A 22,519-nucleotide genomic window follows, 5' to 3' on the forward strand; every position below is an offset into this window, starting at 1 on the left:
AACCGATACCTTAAGAAGAATGTGATTAACTCCTGATGAATCCCAGTTGGGAAATCTCTCTCCTTGTTTTAAAGTGAGTTTTATTGCCACATCTCACAACAAGCCAATGCTGGCCTTGCTGTAGGAATGTAGTTACGATGAATTAGGCTTGGGAAATAAATCCTGTTTAACAGATGAGTTCACAAGTTCTCAGGGGCATTTAGCAGCCCGGGTGCTTTACAGGTTCAGCAACAACAAAAAATGCCTTTTTTGGTATTGCTTTCATTTACATGAATATAATTAAATTAATAATTTTAATGGCATTTGGATGGCATTTAAAAAAACACGTTGGTAAATTTGTCAGAGGGGAGAGCATGGTGCTTTTTAATTTTCACTGGGCAGGTAGGCAGGTTGTGGGGGATGAATGATTCCTTTGGCAATCATGGAATTATTTACCATGAGTTGAAGAAGAACCTTCTGTTTGAATAACCCCTTTGAACTGTCTGACACATAATGGAAGCTTGTTAAATGTTTATTGAATGAACGAAAGTGTTCAGGGAACTTGGAATATTTGACGGGAATCAAATAAAAGGCACATATGTATTCAGAGATTTACCATATACCTAGCTTTGGCCAAATGCTGTGGGGCTGCCAATATATGTAGGAGAATAATAATGGTAGTGAATATTTTTTTCTGCTTACTATGTGCCAAGCATCCTGCACACTTCTTTTTTTTTCTTTTAAAGATTTTATTTATTCATTTGAGAGAGAGAGAGAGCACAAGCAGGGGGAGATGCAGAGGGAGAGGGAGAGGGAGAAGCAGACTCCCCGCCGAGCTGGGAGCCCGACATGGGGCTCCATCCCAGGACCTGGAGTTCATGATCCCAGGACCTGGAGATCATGGCAGACACTTAACCACCTGAGCCACCCAGGTGCCCCCTGCACACTTCTTTTAAAATTGTCTCTGAGTTCGGTAATGTTGCTCTTATTTTACATATAAGGACACCAAGGCTAAGAGAGTTCAAGCACCTTGACTATATAGCTAGTGATTGGTAAGGTCAAGTGGGTTCTTAATCTGTACACTTGAGTGCCTCCCAGACTGGCCTCTTCCTAGGAGAAGCTTATGTTCTTGTTGTGGAGATGGGACATTTATAATTGAGGCAGTTGGAAATTTGGCATAGTAAGAGTATTGTATGTCTTTTTGCTATATACGTGTGTGCTGTCAAAATTTCATAAAAGTGTGGGTTTGTGTCATGGTTAGGTATATACAATCTGGATTTAGATGCCTGGATTCAAATCTCACTTGTACCTCTTCCTCTCTGCGTGATTTTGGACACACAACTGTTCTGTAGTATCATTTTTTTATTTATTTTTATTTTTATTTTTTAAAGATTTTATTTATTTATTTTGACAGAGAGAGACACAGCAAGAGAGGGAACACAAGCAGAGGGAGTGGGAGAGGGAGAAGCAGGCTTCCCACCGAGCAGGGAGCCCGATGCGGGGCTCGATCCCAGGACCCTGAGATCATGACCTGAGCTGAAGGCAGACGCTTAACGACTGAGCCACCCAGGCGCCCCCATGTAGTATCATTTTTTTTAAATTATAAAATAGGGTATAATAAAAGTACCTCCCTCATTGTTGTGAGGGATATGTAAGATCTGTAAAATGATTCTGTACCTGGCAAAATGTATTTCCTGCTAGAATATAAGCTTCCCAAAGGCAGCAATTTATATCTGTTTTATTCATTCATTCATCTTACGCATCTAGAACGGTGCTTGGTATAAAATAGACATTCAGTAAATACATCGTTGAATGAATGAATATATTTCAGTGGGTAAATGCCAGGGCTTAGTCACATTTGCAGATGTAATGAAGTAGTCACATGCTTGCACATCTATGTAGAACAGTGGTTCTCAACCCAGGATACTCATTAGAAATACCTGGAAAACTTTTAAGTAGACTGATGTCAAGCTCCACCACAGGCCAAGGTTGAGCACCGCTCTCGGAGAATCACTGTGAAAGTAACAGCTGAAAACATGAGTAATACAGGCATACCGTGTTGAAGATTCAACACCAGAAGCAATTTTTTGAATGACTTACAACCCGTAGGAAACTAAAAACAACCTTTGTTTCAATAATAATTACGTTCTCAAAAATTTCAGTGTACATTAAAATTGTCAAAAACTACTTTGCGTTCATATGTAATATGGATTAGGATTTAGGCTCAAATAATTACACAAGGTTTGTTCCCCTAAATAAATCTCTAGTGGGATATTTGGAGTTTGTGTGGAGCTTCGGACAATTTTTTTTTTTTTTTAAAGCATGTGAATTATCCTTAACAGTGCAGGCATCTCGTCTAGATCAACCAAGGAGCATTGTGGGCTGCTTTGAATATAAACAAACTACCAAAATAGCATATGGGGGAAAGCACACCAACACATACACAGTGATTAAGATCCCTTTTGAGGCACTTGGAGAATTAAACCAAGGTATGGAGTACCTTTCTAGACAGCTGCTTCTTTTTCTAAAACAAGGAGATGAGTTCACCAATCTCTAATGTGTCAGTTGCTTCTCTTAGGAGACATCCTGGCTAAGGGAAACTCTTGATTCTCTGGTGCTTCTCTGCTCAGCAGGCGGGGTCCTCATTCTATTCTATTCATAGAATCACCCAGAAAGGGAGTTGGCAAGATGGGGATGGATTGAATATAGGAGCCTTATAAACTTGGAATCAGGGTGGAACCAGAGCAAATTGAGAGAAAATTGCAAAATGGATAATTAGAGGGTATCCTGGCTAAATAACCACTTACATGTTTTCCCATAAATTTTAAAAAATTCTCTTTGTGAAGAGTATATGCCACACATATCTTTCAATAAATACATTATAAAAATATTCCCACTATCCTATGCCCTTTACAAATGTTATTGCAATAGGATTTTATTTTACATTGATCACAAAGCCGTTTTGATGTCTCAGGCTTCTTAACCCTGAATTCTACCTCTTTTGCCTTTTTCTTTAAAGGGCTGCTTTGAAGGATTTCTGACCCTCTCTGCAAAGTGTATCACCGAAATGCACAGGCTGGGAAATAATTCAAATCTTCCTAATCAGATTTCTCAACCCTTGATCTAATCAGCAAGCTGTTTTGCTTAGCTTTTTGGTCAAGTTCATTCATTAACTCAGAAAGCATTTATAGTATATTTGCTGTGTCTACTCCGGGGCTAGAATGTAATAAGATTAGTAGATGAATTGAGCCCTGTCCTTTAGGAGTTTGTAGTCTTATTGAATGAAGTAAAGGAAATAATAGAATGCTATTTAAAATGTATGATGGCTTTTATACTTTAAATATGTTTGAGGTCTTTCATGGCAGGTAATTGACATTAACCGCGACTTTGTGCGGCTGGAACTGCATTATAGAATATTTTCTTTTCGTATATCTGTTTCACAGTTAATATCCCAGTTGTCCTTTTCAAAGATTCTTTTGCCGTTATAACCATCCCAACAAAGTGCTGTTGTAAAATTAATAGGAAGGATCTCACTGTCTCACTGACTCTAGGTTTGGGAGGATTCTGGGCAGGAGGAAAAAAGTGAGAAGCTGAAACCCCACTGATTTTCTTACCGGAGCATCTTGTAACATAAAACCCCTGCCACCTCAATACACCCCAAATTCTACCACTCTGAAATGTCATCTCCTACAACCAAGATGAACGCACATAGAAAACTAACTTACACTAATTTTATTTGAGGTCTGAGAAATAATGAAATTGCTTTCTTATTTTGGAACAAAAGGTGTATACATACATGAGCTCTTGGAGAAAAGGATGTTCTCACACAGCTGTTTATAAAGATGGAAAAAGCTGTAATCAGAAGTCGCCTCCTACCTCACTGTAGTTACTACAGACCTTTCTCCAATTCTCCTTCTTATGTAATAACCTCTTGTGAGGCCCCTTAACAGTTATATACCGGTACCGCTTTGATGGTTCTTACTTATTTTCCTCCTAATCAGTGTTTACGTGTGTCGTACGTATACAATTTTCCCCTATTCATGTCACAGAAAACCACCCTTAAATTTGTACCGACAATGAGGAATAAATAAGCAGCAAAAGCCCTTACTTAATTGTTTCTATTCACTGGCTGGGAAAGAGTGCCATTTGACTGTACTTTCCTTGCAGGGCTTAGTCAGGGTCGAAGGTTTGTACGTCTGTTCTCTTATTGCCACGTTGCTCTTCTGGAGACACACACAGCCCTCGCGCCTTAATCTGGTTATTTCGGCAGTGTGTCCCTCCCGGCGGTTTTAATTAGGAACATAGGTTTTGATGGTCAGTCTCCAGCTTCTGGAGAGTTCAGCTCATTTGTCCTGTGATGTCCACTGGGCCAGCAGAATTGTATTCCCTCCCTTCCTTTTTATTCTGACCACAGCTCTCTGTGGCTATTCATGAAAAGATGAGGGACTTGTATTTTCCTCATTAACCCAAGATTGAGGAATTCTTCAGCCCTTCCACGGCCTTGTGCTCAGGCACTGTTTATTATCTTTTGTTAGAACACTGACATTTAAGTTGTGTTTTAAGGATTCAAAGGTGGGACCTGTAGATTCTGATGCTGCAGAGATCTGATTTTCTTGTGATGGAAGCCGTGACTCAGAATCACACACAGCCTGCTTCAAAGCCAGCGAAAAGTCCTAAAGAAAAACGTTACACAAGTTCTTGAACTCAGGTGGAGAAAAATGCATGGGCCATGAAGGAGCACCATATAAGAATCTTCCAATGTTCTTGGCTTATTGCGCAGTGGAACAGAATATACTTTGGGGTGAAGGGCTGCGATATTGTGATTTATAAGCAATATGTATTTGGTCATCTGGATATATTTGGTCTTCATCCACAGACCTCTGCTCACAACTCCTGAAACCTGTGATAAGGGCGAAAGAGGTGGTTTTCATTATGTTAATGAAGGTGGCTTTGCACCCCACCCAAGGGTGGGGGCTGTTTGCCATGAGGACTGATCTTGTGATGGGAGGGTTGGAACTTTCCATCCTAGCCCTCGTTCCCTCCAGGGAGGAGAGAGAGGCTGAAGGTTGAATCAGTTGCCAATGGCCAATGATTTACTCCATCGTGCCTATATAATTAAGCCTCAATAAAAACCCAGGATGGGGTTCAGAGAGCTTTCAGGTTGGTGAGCAGGTGGAGGTGCTGGGAGAGTGAGGCCTCTGGAGAGGGGATGGAAGCCCCACACCCCTTCCCCATACTTCACCCTCTGTATCCCTTTGTCTGACTGTTGATTCATATCCTTTATCATCTCCTTTAATAAATGGGTAAACATTAAGTGTTTCTGTCAGTTCTGTGAGCCACTTTAACAAATGAATTAAACCTAAGGAGGAGGTCACTGGAACCTCTGATCTGTAGCTGGTTGGCCAGAAGCCCAGGTAACAGCCCGGGGCTTGTGACTGGCATCTGAAGTGGGGGTGGGGAGTGGTCCTGTAGGACTGAACGCTAAGCCCATGGAATCCGATGCTAGCTCTGGTTAGATAGTGTCAGAATTAAGTTGAATTCTGGGACACCCTGCTGGTGTTTAAGAATTGCTTGATATTGGCGGAACCCCCAACTTCCCACTCCCCACCCCCACCCCCCACCTGTCTGCCAACTTTGTAATTGGATCTGGGAACCCAAAAGAGTTGGTGTCAGTGAAGGGGCCAAAATTGATGTTAATTATTTGCCTTGACGAAAGTGAGGAAAGAGAAGATTGTGTCATCGGAATGTCTTCATTAAAGGTCTACACACTTGTAATGACTCTTTGGGGGGATCACATAAAGCAAGTACATTGTGTGTGACCCAGTGGGAGCTTCTGAAAGTAGGCTACTGGCAAGTTCGGTGGGATCACTTCCAACTACTAAAGACCTTGACGTTATTTCTGAGACTTCCTGTGTGGGAATATAAGAGAGGGGGAAAAAAGGGCCGGGCACTTGCTGAGCTCTTAGACATACTTGACCATTAATCAGTGGCTGCACGATCTTGGATTCTTTTCTGTATTCTACCCAGCCTTTCTTTGGGTTTTGGGGTTACTGTTGATCTTGGTCAATTACAAATCCCATTTCTGGGTGGAGTTTGCAGAAATCAGTGAACAGAACAGAGAGATTATCTGCCTTTAGATTCCAATGGAGCTTTTACATTCTGCTCTCACTCCTCCCCCTTTCCTGGGCAAGTTCCTTTCCCTTCAGGGGCTCAGTCCTGATGGGATTCACCATACATCTGGCCATCACTGCCTTCCTTTCCCCCATCTACCTGTCAGCAGCCTTGTTCCTCTGTATAGTGAGATGGGTGAAGGAGTCTGAGGATCTGGGCCTCCCTGGGGACCCTGTGTGTCTGCAGGTCCAGTGTCTGAGACGGCAGATTCTTACTGCAGTGTTCACGTCCTCTGAGATAGGATGCTGAGAGCTAATGGGGGTAAAGTACATAATGAAGTTGCTGATGCTTTCCTTCAGGGCTTCCCCCACCCTTGATGGGCCTGGGTAAGTTAATACTCCCCCACTTGCCCAAACGTACTTGCTCTTGTCAACCTAAATAAAGAGGGAAACCAAGGCAAGCTCGAATTACCAGAAATTGAGTTTATTTGAGAATAGCTCAGGAGTTGCAATTCAGGACACAAAAACTGTAGCAAGTCCCAGGCAAGTCCATTAACAGTTTGGGGTGGGCTGTTTTTATGGCCAGAAGTGCAGGGAGTCTAGCCTGAGTCCAAGCAGCAAGTTCAGCGGCTTGAGGATGGGGAGACAATCTTGGTAGATGTTCATTGGTTGAGGGATAGCTTTCCAGTCTTCTGGAAATAAGGCATTAACCTGAAATCAGTCTCTAAGTTCTTAAATTTCACTTTCCTGAGGGTGCATATGGGAGATTCTCCATTTCCTATCCTCTTTAAAGTCCTTCCACACTCCCACAGAGCAGTTTGAAAGTTAGCTTACAGAAGGAAGCATGTGTCAATGCAGATTCCTGGGCCTCAGCCTCAGACCTACTCAGGGCTCAGCTGCAGGGTCACAAGACCCACCTGATTCTAGTTCAGGTGATTCTCAAAGCACATGTGGACAGTCCTGTGGAGGGAAAACCCCTCTCCTTTCCAGGGAGCCAGTTAATTAATTCATTAATCAGCACTTACATTGAAGCTTGAGACCCTTGTCTGACATTTTTCATGGAGCTGTGCAGAAATTGAACTTAACATTATTAATGATGGTATCACAAGATCTCCCTGCTTTCTTCCTCGATCTTGCTGTTCTCATTCAGTCCACCAGGCTCTCATCTCCCTTCCCTTTCCTTCACCCTGCCATTGTCATATTTGCTTGCTAAAGCAACTCCTCTCATTTCTTATCTTTGCAGACCAAGGTCAGGGCTGACTTTCTCAACCTCTCCTGATTCATTCCCTCCTTTCTGACCTGCATTCTGTTGTGTTCCACGTTACAAACCTAATCTAAGCCACGTGTTTTGGTTTTATCTTTCCGTGGGCCTTGGTAAGATAGTGTTCTTTCAGCATGTGCTGTTTCTTGGCAGCTACCAATCAGTCTTTTCCCATTTGGAACTTTAAGGATGTTCTTGAGAGGAGCAAGACTGAACTTGGTGCTATGACCCGCTTGGAGAACACTTTGTTGGGAAATGGAGGAATTTCAATAGAAGACCCCAGGAGCCTACTTTTCTTGCCTTTAGCCTCTGACAGCTTTAAAATTGTCCAAGTATTATCACCACCCAGGCCCTTGTCTTTTTTTTTTTTTTTTTGTAAACGGAGAGACCTGCATTCTGCCCTCTACCCTGAATAGGGGCTTACATTTTAATTTCTATTTCTGAAGCAATGCTGCCCCCCCAAAGTGGTCCCCTCAGTCTCCCCGTCTTTGAGACCTGCCACCCTCTATCTTGGTCATGCACTTCAGAGACATAGATTCCAATACATTTGCAAAGGTTTTTGCATGCGGAAGACTAACTCAGGCATTGTTTTTACCCCAGGGAAATTTTTCACTGTGTATGACCTTCTGATGTTGGTTTTTCTTTGTGTGTTTTTTTTGTTTTGTTTTTTTTTTCTTCTGGCTGCAGGAAAGCAATCTCCCGGGCAGGCCTGCAGCACCTGGCTCCTGCACATCCCCTCAGCCTTCCTGTGGCAAATGGTCCAGCGAAGGAGCCCAGAGCGACTCTGGACTGGAGTGTAGGTGTTGGCTTTTTCATTTCAACGTAATTCAATTGTATGTGTGTCTCTCTCATTCTCAGGATCGCTATGGCTACAAAGCAAGACTTAATCATTTCCAATATTGCTCACCGACCCATCTTCAGATACCTAAGCCATAGTTCCATTCTCAAACCTCCAGCAACATAGCTCCTGTATATGAAATCGGATGCATTCCAGACTAAAATAAAAACTCCATGAATCGTTTGAGGTGCTACTGCCTGGGTTTGCAGCTGTGAGATAAAAAGTATCTCTGTGCACGTGCTCTATTGTTCTTGCCAACTTGACGATGAATAGAGCTTACCCTTAGCAACTTCGTGTCATCTAAGCTTAATTTCCTCAGCTCAAACTGCCTTCTTTTCCTTTTAGGAGCGTGCTTTTTTATTTTTTGGGTTTTTTGTTTGTTTGTTTTTTTGTTTGTTTCTCCCTGACAGAAGATGATTTCATTTTACATTTTAGGTACTTCATGCCCTCCTGTCTGATATGCTTCTGCCCCCAACACAAAGGGAGATGGGTCTGGTATCAGTGGCTTGGGTATAGTCACCAATTTTAACCAAAAGACATCCACAGAAACTATTAACATGAGCTGAAGATTGCATTCTGAAGTTCTTAAATCAATCAGAATACATTTATTGAGGTTCTTCGGTGAGTCAAGTTCTTGGTCAAAGACATCTATCACTGTGGACTGAAAGGCTTTGTCTCTTCCTGAAGGGATGAATGTAAGGAGCAGCTTGAAGGTAGAATTTTTCCAGTCTGGTCTTGATGGTGATTCTTGTTTAGCATTTGTGGTTGAATTGAACAGTGAGGATAATTCATGTTCTCCCATATGAAAGAGCATGGCAGGGTGGGAAAAGAGTTGGTTTTTTTCTTTGATTACAATATTTTTTTAGCCCATATGTCATGATTTAATGTCCTTTTATATTAAAACAATTCTTCCTCTCTCCCAAGCACACACTTACTGACATTCTTATTTTACATTCTGGACACATGCCCATGTATGCGTACCTGGCAGAAGATTGGACTTAATTGAGATGCAGCTTCTTCCTTGATAAGAGTCTTGAGAATACTCTGGTATTGTATTCTTCACTCAGTACTCTGCACTGGTGCTCAGGAAGAATGCTCGTCTCCTGGAGCTTCCCTTTAGTCCAGGCCAGTTACTTGGTAAACTCTTAAATCATAATGGAATATAGAATATATTCATACCCATGTTTATATAATCAACAAGAACTAAACGTATAAACAAGCAGATAAATAAGATCAAAGAGCAACATTCCTGGTCCAGTTATGAGAATGTTGTGAGTCAGGGACCCAAACCAGTGGATTTAATGTTCATGATGCCTAAACAATCCTCTGACCTAAAGTAGTAGGACCCTGTCTGAGAGGCAGGATTCTAATGAAGGGTAGTTTAAATTGTTGACATAGAAAAAGTCATTAAATCCTTTTGCGCCATGTGTGACATTAGTCAAGTCACTTGATTTCTTTCAGTCTGAGTGTCCTCATCGGTAGATGGGGACAATTGTGGCCCCTCTCTAAGGGAGACTTCCTGGGCATTATTAGGATCAAACATGGCAGTAAGTGTGAAAGTTCTTTGTAAACGGTACAGCCTGCAGATTTATTTAGTCAGAAAGAAAACAGTGGATGAATTCCTTAATTCATCACACATTTGAGTCCCTGCTTTGCGCTGGAGCCTGCGCTGGTTCCTTGGGACTCTGAGGGGAGGAAGATGGGGTTCCTGCTTCAAGAAGCTTGGGAAGCAGGCGGCAGACAAGAAGTCACCAGCAAGCATATAGGGTGGTGGCACCTGGAATAGAGGGGCCCAGAGGCGTGGAGCGCCAGGAAGGATGCTCCATCCCTATTTGACGGTGGAAATAGTTATCAGAAAAGGCTTTTAAAAAGAAGTGTCCTGCTTGGGCCGAAGCTTGGCAAGAAGGTATTATTTCTGATTCCCGTAGAGATGTATGCACTCTAATATTTCATCAGAATGGTATTCTGGGCCAGTGGTGGGACGCTGCACTACACAGCAGGGGAAGAGCAAGTAAGAACCAAGTTCTCTCTTCCTCCCTCTCCTTTGATCGTGGGCACCCTGTCCTGGTGCCCCGGTGAGATTACGGCATGGCAGGAAACACTTTGGGGATATTTAACAATGGAGGGAATGCTGAAAGCCTCCTCTGAAGATACTCCATCTGAGGGCATATTTGAAGATCTGACGTGCAAGGAGCTATAAAGATGTGACAGTGAAAAAAAAATTAACTGTGGGCTGATATTGCTGTTAGTGAACCGAGCAGTGACCAACAACTACAGTTCCTTATTATGATCATGTAAAACATTTTTCTCAGAAGAGAGGAAGAAGCAGATGGCTAAAAACATTTTAAAGTTTTGTTTTTATTTTTGTTTTTTTTTTGCTAAGACTTGCCCTTGCCTTACAATTTTTGGCTTTTCCTAACAAATGTGCTTTCACCAGTTTCATTTATGTCACCTAAGGTTTGCTGGTCTGTTCAAATTGCTGAACCAGGATTTTCTTTGTTCGGATTAAAGTGTAAGCCCAGGCCACTGGCTGGATCTGTCTCTGCCGTTCCCTCATCCCATTCCCTGCCTGGCCCCTGTGGAAAAACAGCATGACCGCCTCCCCGCTTCTATCAGCCCACTGTTCTGGACTAAAGGCACTGAAATGATCAATCTTCACTTATTCACTCTTACTATTTACTGATCTCTGATTTGGTTTGGAGCCTTGTATGCGTCTCCCAGATGAGGGGGAGGGCTTAGGGGAATGAGGATCATCTCAAAGGTCTATCGGACTTTGATCCCCTGACTTATGTCACCTCCCCTCTCTGCATTTCACCCGTGAAAAAACAGATACCGAAGCTGTTCATGGTGCATCTGAGGTTGCAAGACAATTCAGGGTGAATTAAAAGCTGGAATGAAAACTTAGTTCCTACGTTTATACTTATTGTAGAATCCCAAGGGGTCCTGTTTTTGACTTCATGCCAAAGTCTTCAGAAAGGGGCACAGCTGTTTCCTAAATATCTTTGTGCAAAGGGCTTTGAGGAGCAGCCTACTGGTGGGGGTGCCTGAGACACAGAAGGGTGCTGATTTGGTGAGCCTAGATTGTAGGCACCTGTGTACTTTGGCCAGGTGTATACTTTTGTAGGAGTTGGTTTGACGTGTACGCAGACTTAATAATTTCCTTAAAGTATTTATATTCTCATTTCCTTACTTAGTGATATATATTATCCCTCTTTTATTTTTAGCTGGTCTTCAAAGTCAGTGCTGTGATTTACTCAAATAGTTGTTATGACTTACCAGATGCTCTGTCTCACATGAGCTCATTTTCTTGGTGACTCTTCATGAACATGCACTCCAGCAGCCTGAGCATAAGCCTGCCCCTCCATGCATGTCAGGGATAGAACCCTGAATGTTGATGTGTGGAGAGTAGCCAAATCAGTCTTCACTATGGCACCTGAGCCTTCTAGTGACAACAGTAGGCACATATGGAAATTGCTATTTCCTATAGAGATTTCCTCTCTTGCTCTGTGACAGGTCATGCTCATCTTTTCAACTGAACTAATTCTGTTTATCGTGCTCACTTTTTGCTTTGTTTCCTCAGAGTACCTCTATCCACGGTGCACTGTCTTATAAACCTTAGAACCAAATTAGTGGGTTTTAGTTGCTTTCTTATTCTAGGTCCTCAGTTCAATTTCAGGCTCCTTGAAGGAAGGGACAGTGTTTTCTGCTTGGTTTTTCTTCCTCACAATGGAGAGCACAGCATCATAGGCCTACCCACTATCTGGCTACAGATGTCAGGGGACAAATTGATTGCAGCTTTTCTGTTCAATCAGTGAGAAGGGGACATTTTACTGGGAGTTGACCAGCCTTAGATAATCTCCAGTTCCTGAAAGGATTGGTAGACAAAGAGTCCAAAGCTGCTTTTTGAAAAATATATGGGTTTATGCTATTTGAACCCCAGGTAACTCTTTTAAAATCTCTTTCCTGGTATGATGCGTTGTGTTAAGTCTTAAAGCACAACAGTGGTCTGATCTCATTCCTCCCAATTTACCCCCTCTTCACCTTCACGGTGACAACCTACAGGGGCTGCTCCCATGGGCACCATGTCATGCATATTGGCCAAGCCAGTTTTGGGGAAAACAAGCTAAATTGCCAGAAAGGGAGTAATACTCAAAAAGGAAAAAAAATATTCTCATCCCCTGGGCTGGAATCCAAGTTTCCGGTTTAGAGTGAGTTAGATCCTTCAGAAGTATGTCTGTTGTATAGATAATGTGTGTCTTCTCTTAAATGTCGCATGCCTGATTCTATGGTGGAGACTTAATTTGTACTTAGAGATTTCTTTCTGCTTTTTAGTATGATAGCAGGGAGCAAGGAGGTGGGTCTTACTCTCTCTCCACTGTTTTATAATTTGTTTTTGCCCATTACACTGCCTAAAACAACTTTCAAAGTAACGGTGGAAAAGCCATCCAGATCTTTCTTAAAGGGCATGTTGGTTTTAATGTCGATTTTAATTTCAGTTCATTTTTTTTCCTCCCTCCTTGGAAAATTTCCTCCAATCCTGAGGGCTGTGGAAAATAGGTTCAACACAAACAAAGCCAGATTCTAAATCCAGACCATATTTTCTTTCCTCTAGTTGACAATGCTAAGAAAAGAAGTGCTTTCTCTTAGGCAGGTAGAAACATAACACAGTTATACACCACCTCACCACTTTGTTCAGGGACAAGATTAGGGAAACAGAGTCTTCACGCGGGATTGGGTTAAACTGGGTTATGAAACTAGGTCATCTTATCTTTAGAAACCTTGAACGAAGAGCCAGGAGGAGGCAGGTATGTATGGGTGCGTGCGTGTGCATGTTCTCATTTCAGTCTTATTTCAGGTGGCAGGTCCTAACAAACCTGTGCCCTCAGGCCTTAGCTCTTGTACCTTCGGGTTTGGGTATTGTCCTCGATAGGGACTCTCACCTCAACATTTTCCCCACTCCCATCCCTATTTCAAAAACTGTTAAGTCAGGTTGATCAAAGTATCTATTGGCTGAGAGGTCAGGAGGAGCTAACCAACTATAAATCAGTGGAGGCCTTGGCCCTGGTCAGCCGCGTTAATAGTGGGACAGATGAAGCATGATTTCATCTACCCTCATAGTCTTTTAGTTCACCAAATTGTGAGAATTTTAAGTCACACTGGCTGCTGGGAGAGATCATAGAATCCCAGTTTCACAGGTCATTGAGAAGTGACTGGGTCTAAACTTCTGCCTCTAAGCAGGTGATTAACCAAGCTAATACTGCCCAATAAGAAATATATGTGAGCCATAAAATAATTCTCAATTTTCTAGTAGCCACATTGAAAAAAGTAAAAATAAATAGGTAATTTTAATTTTAGTACCATATTTTGTTCAACCAAATATATCAAAAAATATTACCATCTCAACATGTAATCAGTATAAAAACTATCAGTAAGGTGGTTTGCATTTTCTTTTTCACACTGAGTATTCAAAGTCTGCTGTGATTTTTACATTGACAGGACATCTCAATTAGTGTTAACCACATTTCAAGTTCTCAATAGCCATATGCTTCTTGGACAGCACACAGTTAAACCATCCTAGACAAATTCTACCTATTATTATCATGAAGATTTTCAGGGAGAGACAGTTCAGAGTTCTTTTTCCTTTCTGAATTTGTAAGGACATTTACATGAGATACATCTTTATAACTTCCTTACTGTTTCAAAACATTTTTATAAGCAAGTGTCTTCCTTTTGTGTAGATTATTTGCCCTAGTGTCAGTGCACTCTGTGTTATTCAAAGTCTCTAAACCTCTCCCCACCAATATACACACATATCTTTTTACCTATAACCATTACTAGGACTTTAGTAGAACTTGAGAGCAAGGAATCATATCTTGTCTATTAATCTATACCTAGAAGGATCTCTACTCTTAGGTAGCTAGATCCGTCTTTATACAGATCAGTCTATATAAACATATGTATATCTATAGAGACTTGTCTCAGTACTCAGAGATACAGAAGAAATGTTGTCTTCATTTAGAAATGGGAGAACTATTTTTTCAGTCTGGCACAGATGGATACTCTGAGTTGTATATTGTTTGAGATGGGATTTCAAGGTGGATGTGTAGAGGAGAGAGAAAGAGGTTCCTGGGTGGGGAGAATGGAAAAAACAAAAAATATGGCACCAAAGAAGGAAGATATGGCTATATTTAGAGAAGAGCGATGATGGAAGAAAGTGTACAAAGGTGAATAAAAGGAAGGTTAAGGATAGACAAATTGGTATCACTAGTGGAAGGTCTACTATGTGAGATTAAATTTGGATCTCATTTTATAAATAATAGGGCATCATTTAAGCATCCTGAGCAAGAGAGAGGCAAAAGCATAGTTATGTTCTAAGGGAATTAATTTTGCAGCATTGTAAAATATCAGAGAGAATGTCAGAATTAGAGTTCAGAGCAGAAGATACCAGGACTCAGGTTAGACATGTTCTTCAGTATATGGTAAGTAACTTGGGGGTAGATGTAGATAATGAAAGGAAATCCAGACAAAAATATGAGGCCTGTGTTAGTTGGTATAGACTAGGCTTCAATAAATAAAATACTCAAACATATAATTACCGTGGAAGAGAAGTATATTTCTCCCTCATGTAACAGACCAGGACTGTTCCAGGTAGGTTGGGTGGGAGGTGGGTCCTCTTTTGCATAGTTATTCAATGCCCCAGACAGTTGCTCTTACATCTTCACCAGATGGCTTCTGAAATCATCCCAAAAGTTGACTTTTCAAGTATCCAGTGTGGGAAAAGAGCATGGAGGAAAGCCTGTGGGAGGTTTCAATGGGCCAAGTCTGGAAACAGTACATGTCACTCATGCTTATGTTCCATTGGTTAGATCTTAGTCACACAGCCATACATAATTGCAAAGGAGGCTGGGTAATAAGGTCTAGCTGTATGTCCAGGAAGAAGAAAAAAATAATTTTGGTGAATGGCTAGTAGTCTTGGCTACAAAGACCAAGGAAAGAAACTTGGATAATACCGACATCTATGGGTTAGAAGGGAAGGAAAACTGGAGAGTGTCCACCTTAAAAGTATAACTGCCAGTTATTTTACCAGCAAAGTGGGTTTATTTGGGACTAGCAGAGGAATTACAATTTGGGACATGCAAGCTATGGCAAACCATAGGTGAGTCTGGAGATCAAAGGAGAGAAACATTATAGAGAAAAGGAGGAGGGTGGGAGGGGCTGCTTTGAATGGAAGACCACTGGAGGAAAGCAAGAGTTCAGGGAGGTGATGATTTCTCATTGGCTGAGTTTGGTATTTTCTTATTGGCTGAGCTTGTTGCTGGGCAAGGAGAAATTCTTTCCTCCTGCTGGAGTAATAAAGTAAAAGTAAAATTCCTGTTGGGAATGCAAGGTAAGTCTCTTCCTGTTGGGGGTCTGCAATTAATGACTAGTGGCAGAGTGTGACAGCTCCCCCATCTGACCTCCTGACTCCATTTTAAATGAGGTGTCCTGTATTCAGTTTCACAAACGTAACCACAATAATAATAATAGAAACTATATTGAACATCTATTAACTTCTAATTGTAAGCAAGGCATTGAACATTATGCATTTTTCACGTTTAAATATCACTAAGAGCTTGTGAGTGAAGTAGAGTTATTATTACAATTTAGTGGTGAGTAAAACTGAGGTTTAGGGAGGTTAGAGAGGCCCAAGGTCATATAGCTAGTAGGTGGAAAGTCTATCTCATGTTTAATAATATTGAGCTAGAGAAGGATGAATCAGAAATGTAAGAAGAAAACCACAATGGTTCATTTGTCTGTTCTATTTTTGTGTGAATGTACCCCAGCTGGATACCTTTCTGCAGAATTCGGGAGTCCTCAAGACCACCTTCATTTCTGACATCAATTGAAGGTTTGGGAATCCCCAAGACCATACTCAAAATGTTTGATGAGTCACTAGAAGGACTCAGAATTTACTGAAAATGTTATACTCACATTTATGGCCTATTACAGTGAAAGGATACAGATTCAAATCTGCCAAGGGAGGAGGTACATGGTGCAGAGTCCAGGAGAGTTCCACAGGTGGAGCTTCAGTTATTCTCTCCCCGTGGATTTGTGGACAGTGCTAACATCTCCTAGCAACGATGTGTGACGACAATACATGTGGCATATTGCCTATCGATCAGAACCTTGGTGTCTAGAATATTAGTTGCAGCTTGGTCATGTAGACATGGTTGATTCCTGCATGGCTGACCTTAATCTCTAGCCCCTCTGGAGGTTGAGCTTATATATGGCTCTAAGCCCCACCATAAATCATAGTTCTCTCAGACTATCTGGCATGGCTCAAGGCCCCAAGGTAAACATATACTCTTATCAGGCAGGGCATTCCAAGCACTTAGAGAGATGACCTTCCTAGAGCTGAGGGCAAAGTCCAGATTTCTCTTTGGCTAAGGTTACTATAAATGTACTTTATTAGGTATCAGCCAAGACAGATGTGCAAGAAAAGGATGAGGCATGGGGAAAATGTAGTCTAGCAAAAGGTATGCTTCATCATTTTTTTGCATGACTTTTTTAAAAAGGATTTTCTTCTGTTTGTGATTTTAGAAGACTGTCATGTTTCTAATTAGGCATCCATGTTTACTTCTCATAGTTTATGACTCTAGGCTAATGGACAGATAAAAATAATTATCCCTTTCTACCCCTTGGAGTTGCATATAACAAAAATGTGCATTCATTCATTTATTCATTGATTCTTAGTCTTTCATCTTTTCAAAATTTATTTGTCATCTACTATTTTCCAGGCACTAAGTTAAGTTCTGGACGTTCAATATTCTTGTGGAGTTTAGAATTTCATATATGAGGAAACATTAATCAAATAATCATGCCAATGAATGGATAATTACCAATGGAGATAAATTATGGGAAGGGTACATGGTTTTATGAGAGAAACTAAAAAAATAACTTGACTTAGACTTTGGGGTGAGTGATGGCTTCTTGGAGGGAGTAACACTTGATCTGATGACCAGAAAGTGAATAGAAGTTAACCACATAGAGTCAAAATGGAGAGGAGTAAACAGTCTGGATATACTAAACAGCATATGCAGTGAACAGCCTTTGATGTAGGGACATTTGAACAGAGACCTAAAAAAAAAAAATGAGGAAGGCACAATGTAGGTATCTCATGTAAGCAATTTTTAGTCAAGGGAACAGCCAATTCAAAGGACCTGATGTGAGAGCTTCTTTAGCCTGCTTGAGAAATAGCAAGGAGACCAGTGTGACTGCAAGTCAATGACTCAGACAGAATATGATAGAAGATGAGGTAACCAGCACAAGAAATGAGGTTGCAGACAGACAGGAAGTAAGGGAGGCACCAGGGACTAGATAGAAAAACTTTGCACTCTTCCAAGTTCATGGATAGCCTTTGAAGAGTTTTGGGCAGATCAGTGGCTTAGTCACATTTACATTTTAAAGCAATTACTTTCATTGCTCTGTGGAGAACAGACCATAGGGAGGCAAGACTGAAGCAGGGACACCACTTAGGGGGCTATTGGGACGTTCCAAGCCAAAGATTATGGAGGATCAGGTGGTGACAGTTGAAGTGGTAGGTAATTGAGTTGCATGCCCATTTTGAAACTGGAGTCAGTAACATTAGAGATGGGTAGGAGTGTGAAAGAGAAATCTAGAATGACCCCAAAGTTTTTAGTAAATATTTGCAGCTGTAAGAATGGAAATATCATTTGCTGAAAATTTAGGGAAAAGATTGGAGTAAGAGCAGATTTAAGGAGTGTATCACAAACTGAGTTTTGAGACTAAAATTTTGAGATGCTTATTGGTTTCAGGTGGAGATATTGAGAGGGCAGTTTTTTTTTTTAATGAATCTAAGTTCAAAGAGGAGGTTTGTACTGTATGAATAATTTGGGAGGCAACAATTAACTGATGGATTCTAAAGCCACGAGAACTAAATACAATAACCTAACGACTGGATGTGGATGGAGAAGAGTAAAGATCTGAGAATGAGCTATGGAACACCCTAATATTTAGAGTTTGGGATTATTTTTGGGAAAGGTCCAGGAAAGAAGATCATGATGGAGTGGCCATTGAGGTGCAAAAAAACAAAAGGAGTATAGTGTTTCCAGGAAGCAAGTGTCCCTGAAAGAAGGGAATGATCACCTGTATCAAAAGCCGTTGATTAAGATAAAGACTGAGAATTGGCTATTGGATTTAGCCATGTAAAGTCACTGATGATCTTGACAAAAATAGTTACAGTGGAATGAGAAGGAAGAAAGCCTGATGGAGTTGGGTTCAAGAAATAATGGAGTGGAAAGAAGTAGAGGCAGCAAAAAAAGAAAACTCATTGTTGAACTTTTCCAGGAAAGGAGAACAAGTAGAAATAACTAATAGGGATATGTGGATCCAGAAATCAAGCTACAAATAACAATTTTTTCAGCTCTTATTTATATTCAGAGTTGTGATCATAATATACAGGTAATTTTTATTTTTATTTTTATTTTTATTTGACTTTACATCATGTCATTTTCCTTATGGCCAATCTTCATAATTCTTGATGACTTTATAATACTCCATTTCATGTATTATTCTACCAAACATTCTTCTGCACTGGGCATTTGTGATGTTTCCAATTTTTGATTATACAAGGTAGAAATAAACTTCTTGATGTCAATAGTTTTTCTTCCATTAGGATTATTTCCTGAGGGTACATTCTTCAAGTAAGATTACTAGTAAGTGTATAAACATTTTAAGTTATTCTGCTGCTTCCTTAAAGGCTTGTGCATTGACTTTTCCCTTATCCCCCGGATCTATCTTGTGAACTTTGAGCCTTCTCGCTATGTTTCTGTGGTTTCCTGTCTCTTTCCTTAAAATCTCTCTGGGCTACCTAATGCCTCCTCATCTCTCTTCCTCTTACTTTCTTCTCTGGTGGCTGTACAAGGACAGAAAAGTATCAAATTTAATAGACCAGTCATATACAAGTTCTAGAATCTATTATCAATTAACTTGAGGGGGCAGGGCAGGATCTGCTGGATTATGGGGTCTCAGACTCTCTGCACATTAGTCACTTCAGAACTTTGAAAACTCATGATGTCCAGGTTTTATCTCACATTAGTTAAAATAGACTCTCTGGGGATGGTGCCCAGGTATTCTTAAAAACTCACCAGTTCATTTTAATGAGCAGTCAAATTTGAGAACCAGTGGGTCAAAACCACTGTGGCAGGAAGCTTCTTGTCTGTTTTTCCCTCTTCCCTTACAAAGGACAGTCTTTCTAATCAGATCTCACTCAAGAATGAGGTTAGCGAATGCTGGTGGCCCTGCTATGCCTGAATCTGACTCAAGGTTTATCAGTTTGGTATTTACTGTCAGTGATTTTTGACCATTTGACCCACTGCAACATTTTATTCTTCATTTTCTAAAACTGTTGGCAGGATCTTTGCTCTTTTGGTTTCCCTAATATTTGATGCTGTAATTACGTGTTTAGTTTTCATGTTCCCTGGTAGATTTTATGCCACGGGTTACCCCACTAACCCAGTGCCGGGCACCAGGGGTGTGGAATAAATGTTTATTGAATGAATTAAAGAACAACAGAATGAAAAAGATTTTATTCTATAAATGGCTATAAACTAAAGTTGGATATCAAGTTCCTAGTAATAGACTGTTTTAGATCGTGGGGATCAATTTCTTTAGGATACCTAACAAAGACAGGCCATTCATATATATATGTATTCATGTATATATGTATATATGTATGTATGTATAAGATAAATAAATAAATATATATACTGTCCTTGTCCATTCCTACCTGAAAATTTTTAGGGTCTAAACCTATAGCTGTTCTTCTCTTGCTTCTGTTGCTTTTCTGCAAGATTGACTGGGAGGTGAACCCTGTTTTCCCACTGACTTCCATAAAAAACAAATCAACATGACTTTCTACAGGGAAAAATGACCAATAGAGAAGAAAGACTTTTGGTGAAAAGATGGTCAGTCACCCTTTGACATGGAGGGTGATGATTCTTATTAGCATTGCTTTCTTTTCTGGAATAGTTTTGAAGCACTCTGAGACATGCATGGCATGCCCCCACCTTAGAGTCTCCTTGTGCATTGTTCCTGATCCCTCAATATCTACAGAACTCATGAAATTTCTCCTGCCTCTCACTCTCACTCTTCTAAGAGTTGGTGTCACCTTTCTCAGATTGTGAAGTATCTATAACCTTTAGTTATTCTTGTCTGAAAATCATTTGTGCCTATAGGCTCCTAAAGGAAAGGTATTGTACTGGAATCTGAAGAAATATATTTATTTTAAGAAATAGATGACAGTGTATTTTTTTCAGCTTCTCTTTGGTATATGTTTCTGCTACTTCATGTTGAGCTTTGGGATTCAGAGGGCAGTCATGTGGACATTTCTGGAGTCAGTTATTATAAAGTTGACTCATATAAGATGGACTTCTAAATTACTTGGTTATTCTATAAAGCTCCTTATTGAAGTCATTTAACAAAATACCATAGACTGGGTGGCTTAAACAACAGGAATTTATTTCGCACAGTTCTAGAGTCTGGGAAGTCCACGATCAAGGCACTGGTAGATTTGGTTCCTGGTAAGAACCCACTTCCTGGCTTGTAGATGGCTGCCTTCTCACTCTATCTTCACATGACCTTTCCTTGGTGTATGTATGGAGAGAGAGAAAGATCCCTCTCATGTCTCTTCTTATTAGGGCACTAATCCCAATCATGAGGGCAGAGCCCTAATTACCTCTCAAAGGCTTTATCCTCAAATACTGAGGAGTAGGGCTTCAACATATGAATTTGTTCAGTCTATAACATCCCCCATGGAAAAGTGATGATATGCCCCACAGATGAACTAGATAAAAACAAGGGCAATATTCCTCAGTTCAAGTTCAGTAAACTTCATCTCTTTGTGGTTAACCCAGTCCAGTCCAGTGCTTTCCTTAATAGCTCAGAGTCCTTTTCAAGCAAATGAGCAAAATACACAGTTAATACATAAATCCCTTGGGTTTCTAAGGTAGTGTGCCAGATCCTGTTTAAGAAGTATTACACTCCCCCCACCCACCCTCCCCAACGAAACAGTATGCATTCCTGAACATCAGATTGTTGCACTCATGTCACCCATCACAGCACCTCTGTTTGCCATCAGATGTGACTATTTATAGAAGCAGGGAAATCGTTCAATTTGAGAAGTTTAGAGTTATATGGGTGAAAGCCCTACTGAAGTAGGAAAAGTGTGAATTGGTAGCAATTTATTATGCTTTGAGTACACAGTGACTTAGAGTAAGTTTTAAGAAGCCTCTGCCTTAGAATATAACTTACCCATTACTGATATAAATATGTCTTCAAACAGTCTCTAAAGTACGTTAATACTACTATCCTTCTTAGCTAATTTGCTAAGTAGAGGCAACCTTTAATAGCATTTTGGTCTTGATTGCCATGGAATCTGCAGTGTTGGGCCTGGATAAATATGGCCTTACATTGAACAATTTGAGGGAGGGATTTTTCTTCATTTGTTTAATATGTTTCACAGATTACCACAACTATGGATAAAGCTTTTATAGGCCTCATGTCTGTTTTAGTGATGGCTGAGACAAAGTTTTTCTAAACACCTGTTCTGTTTCTAGAATTTTGATAGGCCCAACACCAGCCGTATTTTCAGGGGTAAAATGAGAAGGGTTTAAACTCTGTGGGTGCACTTACTTTCTTGCATCCCAAAATCTAAATTTGAGATCTCTCTCCTTTATGCCTGAAAAGAAACCTGAAGTCAGGTGGGTCTTTTCCTTCCAGGAGAATGCCGTGAACGGAGAGCACCTGTGGCTGGAGACCAACGTCTCAGGAGACCTGTGTTACCTGGGAGAGGAGAACTGCCAAGTCAGATTTGCAGTGAGTGTGCTCCTCGGACCTCTGGGCTCTCACCTTCCCCGGGGAAGGCCGCCAAGCTGAGTCTTCCAGCAGCATTGAAGGGCCACCATGCCCGAATCTCCAAGGAGAGGTTTGAAAGAGCCTGTCCCTTGTGAGACAGTTGACAGTTAACATGGCTTCCGGTTTTAACGGCCTCAGGGCTTGGCTCTGCAGGTTAAACTTTGGTAGAATGTGCTATTTTCTGATGATTCCCTGGATTGGTTTTATTTGTGTGTTGGGGGTGGGGGAGAGGGTGAAGGTGCATGAGTGTTTGCTTCTGGAGGGGGTGTCTGCGTGGGGAGAGGTCTGTGTGTGGAGGAAGCGTATTGGTGGGAGGGGGCGACTTGCTTGTAGAGAGAGGAGTGTGTACGGCGGGGCGGTGTTCCTGGTGCATGAAAACGGGGAAGGTGAAACACCTGTGTGTTGGTGGGTGCGGGC

At 41.0% G+C, this 22,519-nt stretch overlaps 1 protein-coding gene across 2 annotated transcripts in view; it reads left to right on the forward strand.

Moving 5' to 3' along the window:
• Nucleotides 1-22,519, forward strand: part of DGKI (diacylglycerol kinase iota) — a 426,631-nt gene that overhangs the window by 134,759 nt on the left and 269,353 nt on the right. For both annotated transcript variants that reach the window (XM_081800028.1, XM_081800027.1), the window contains exons 2-3: nt 8,038-8,146; nt 21,968-22,063. In XM_081800028.1, coding sequence (XP_081656154.1) covers nt 8,038-8,146; nt 21,968-22,063 — 205 coding nt within the window. The remainder of the gene's footprint in view (nt 1-8,037; nt 8,147-21,967; nt 22,064-22,519) is intronic.

The sequence above is a fragment of the Leptonychotes weddellii genome, chromosome 12, assembly GCF_054177405.1.
Source record: "Leptonychotes weddellii isolate Sample4059 chromosome 12, ASM5417740v2, whole genome shotgun sequence".
Lineage (NCBI taxonomy): Eukaryota > Metazoa > Chordata > Mammalia > Carnivora > Phocidae > Leptonychotes > Leptonychotes weddellii.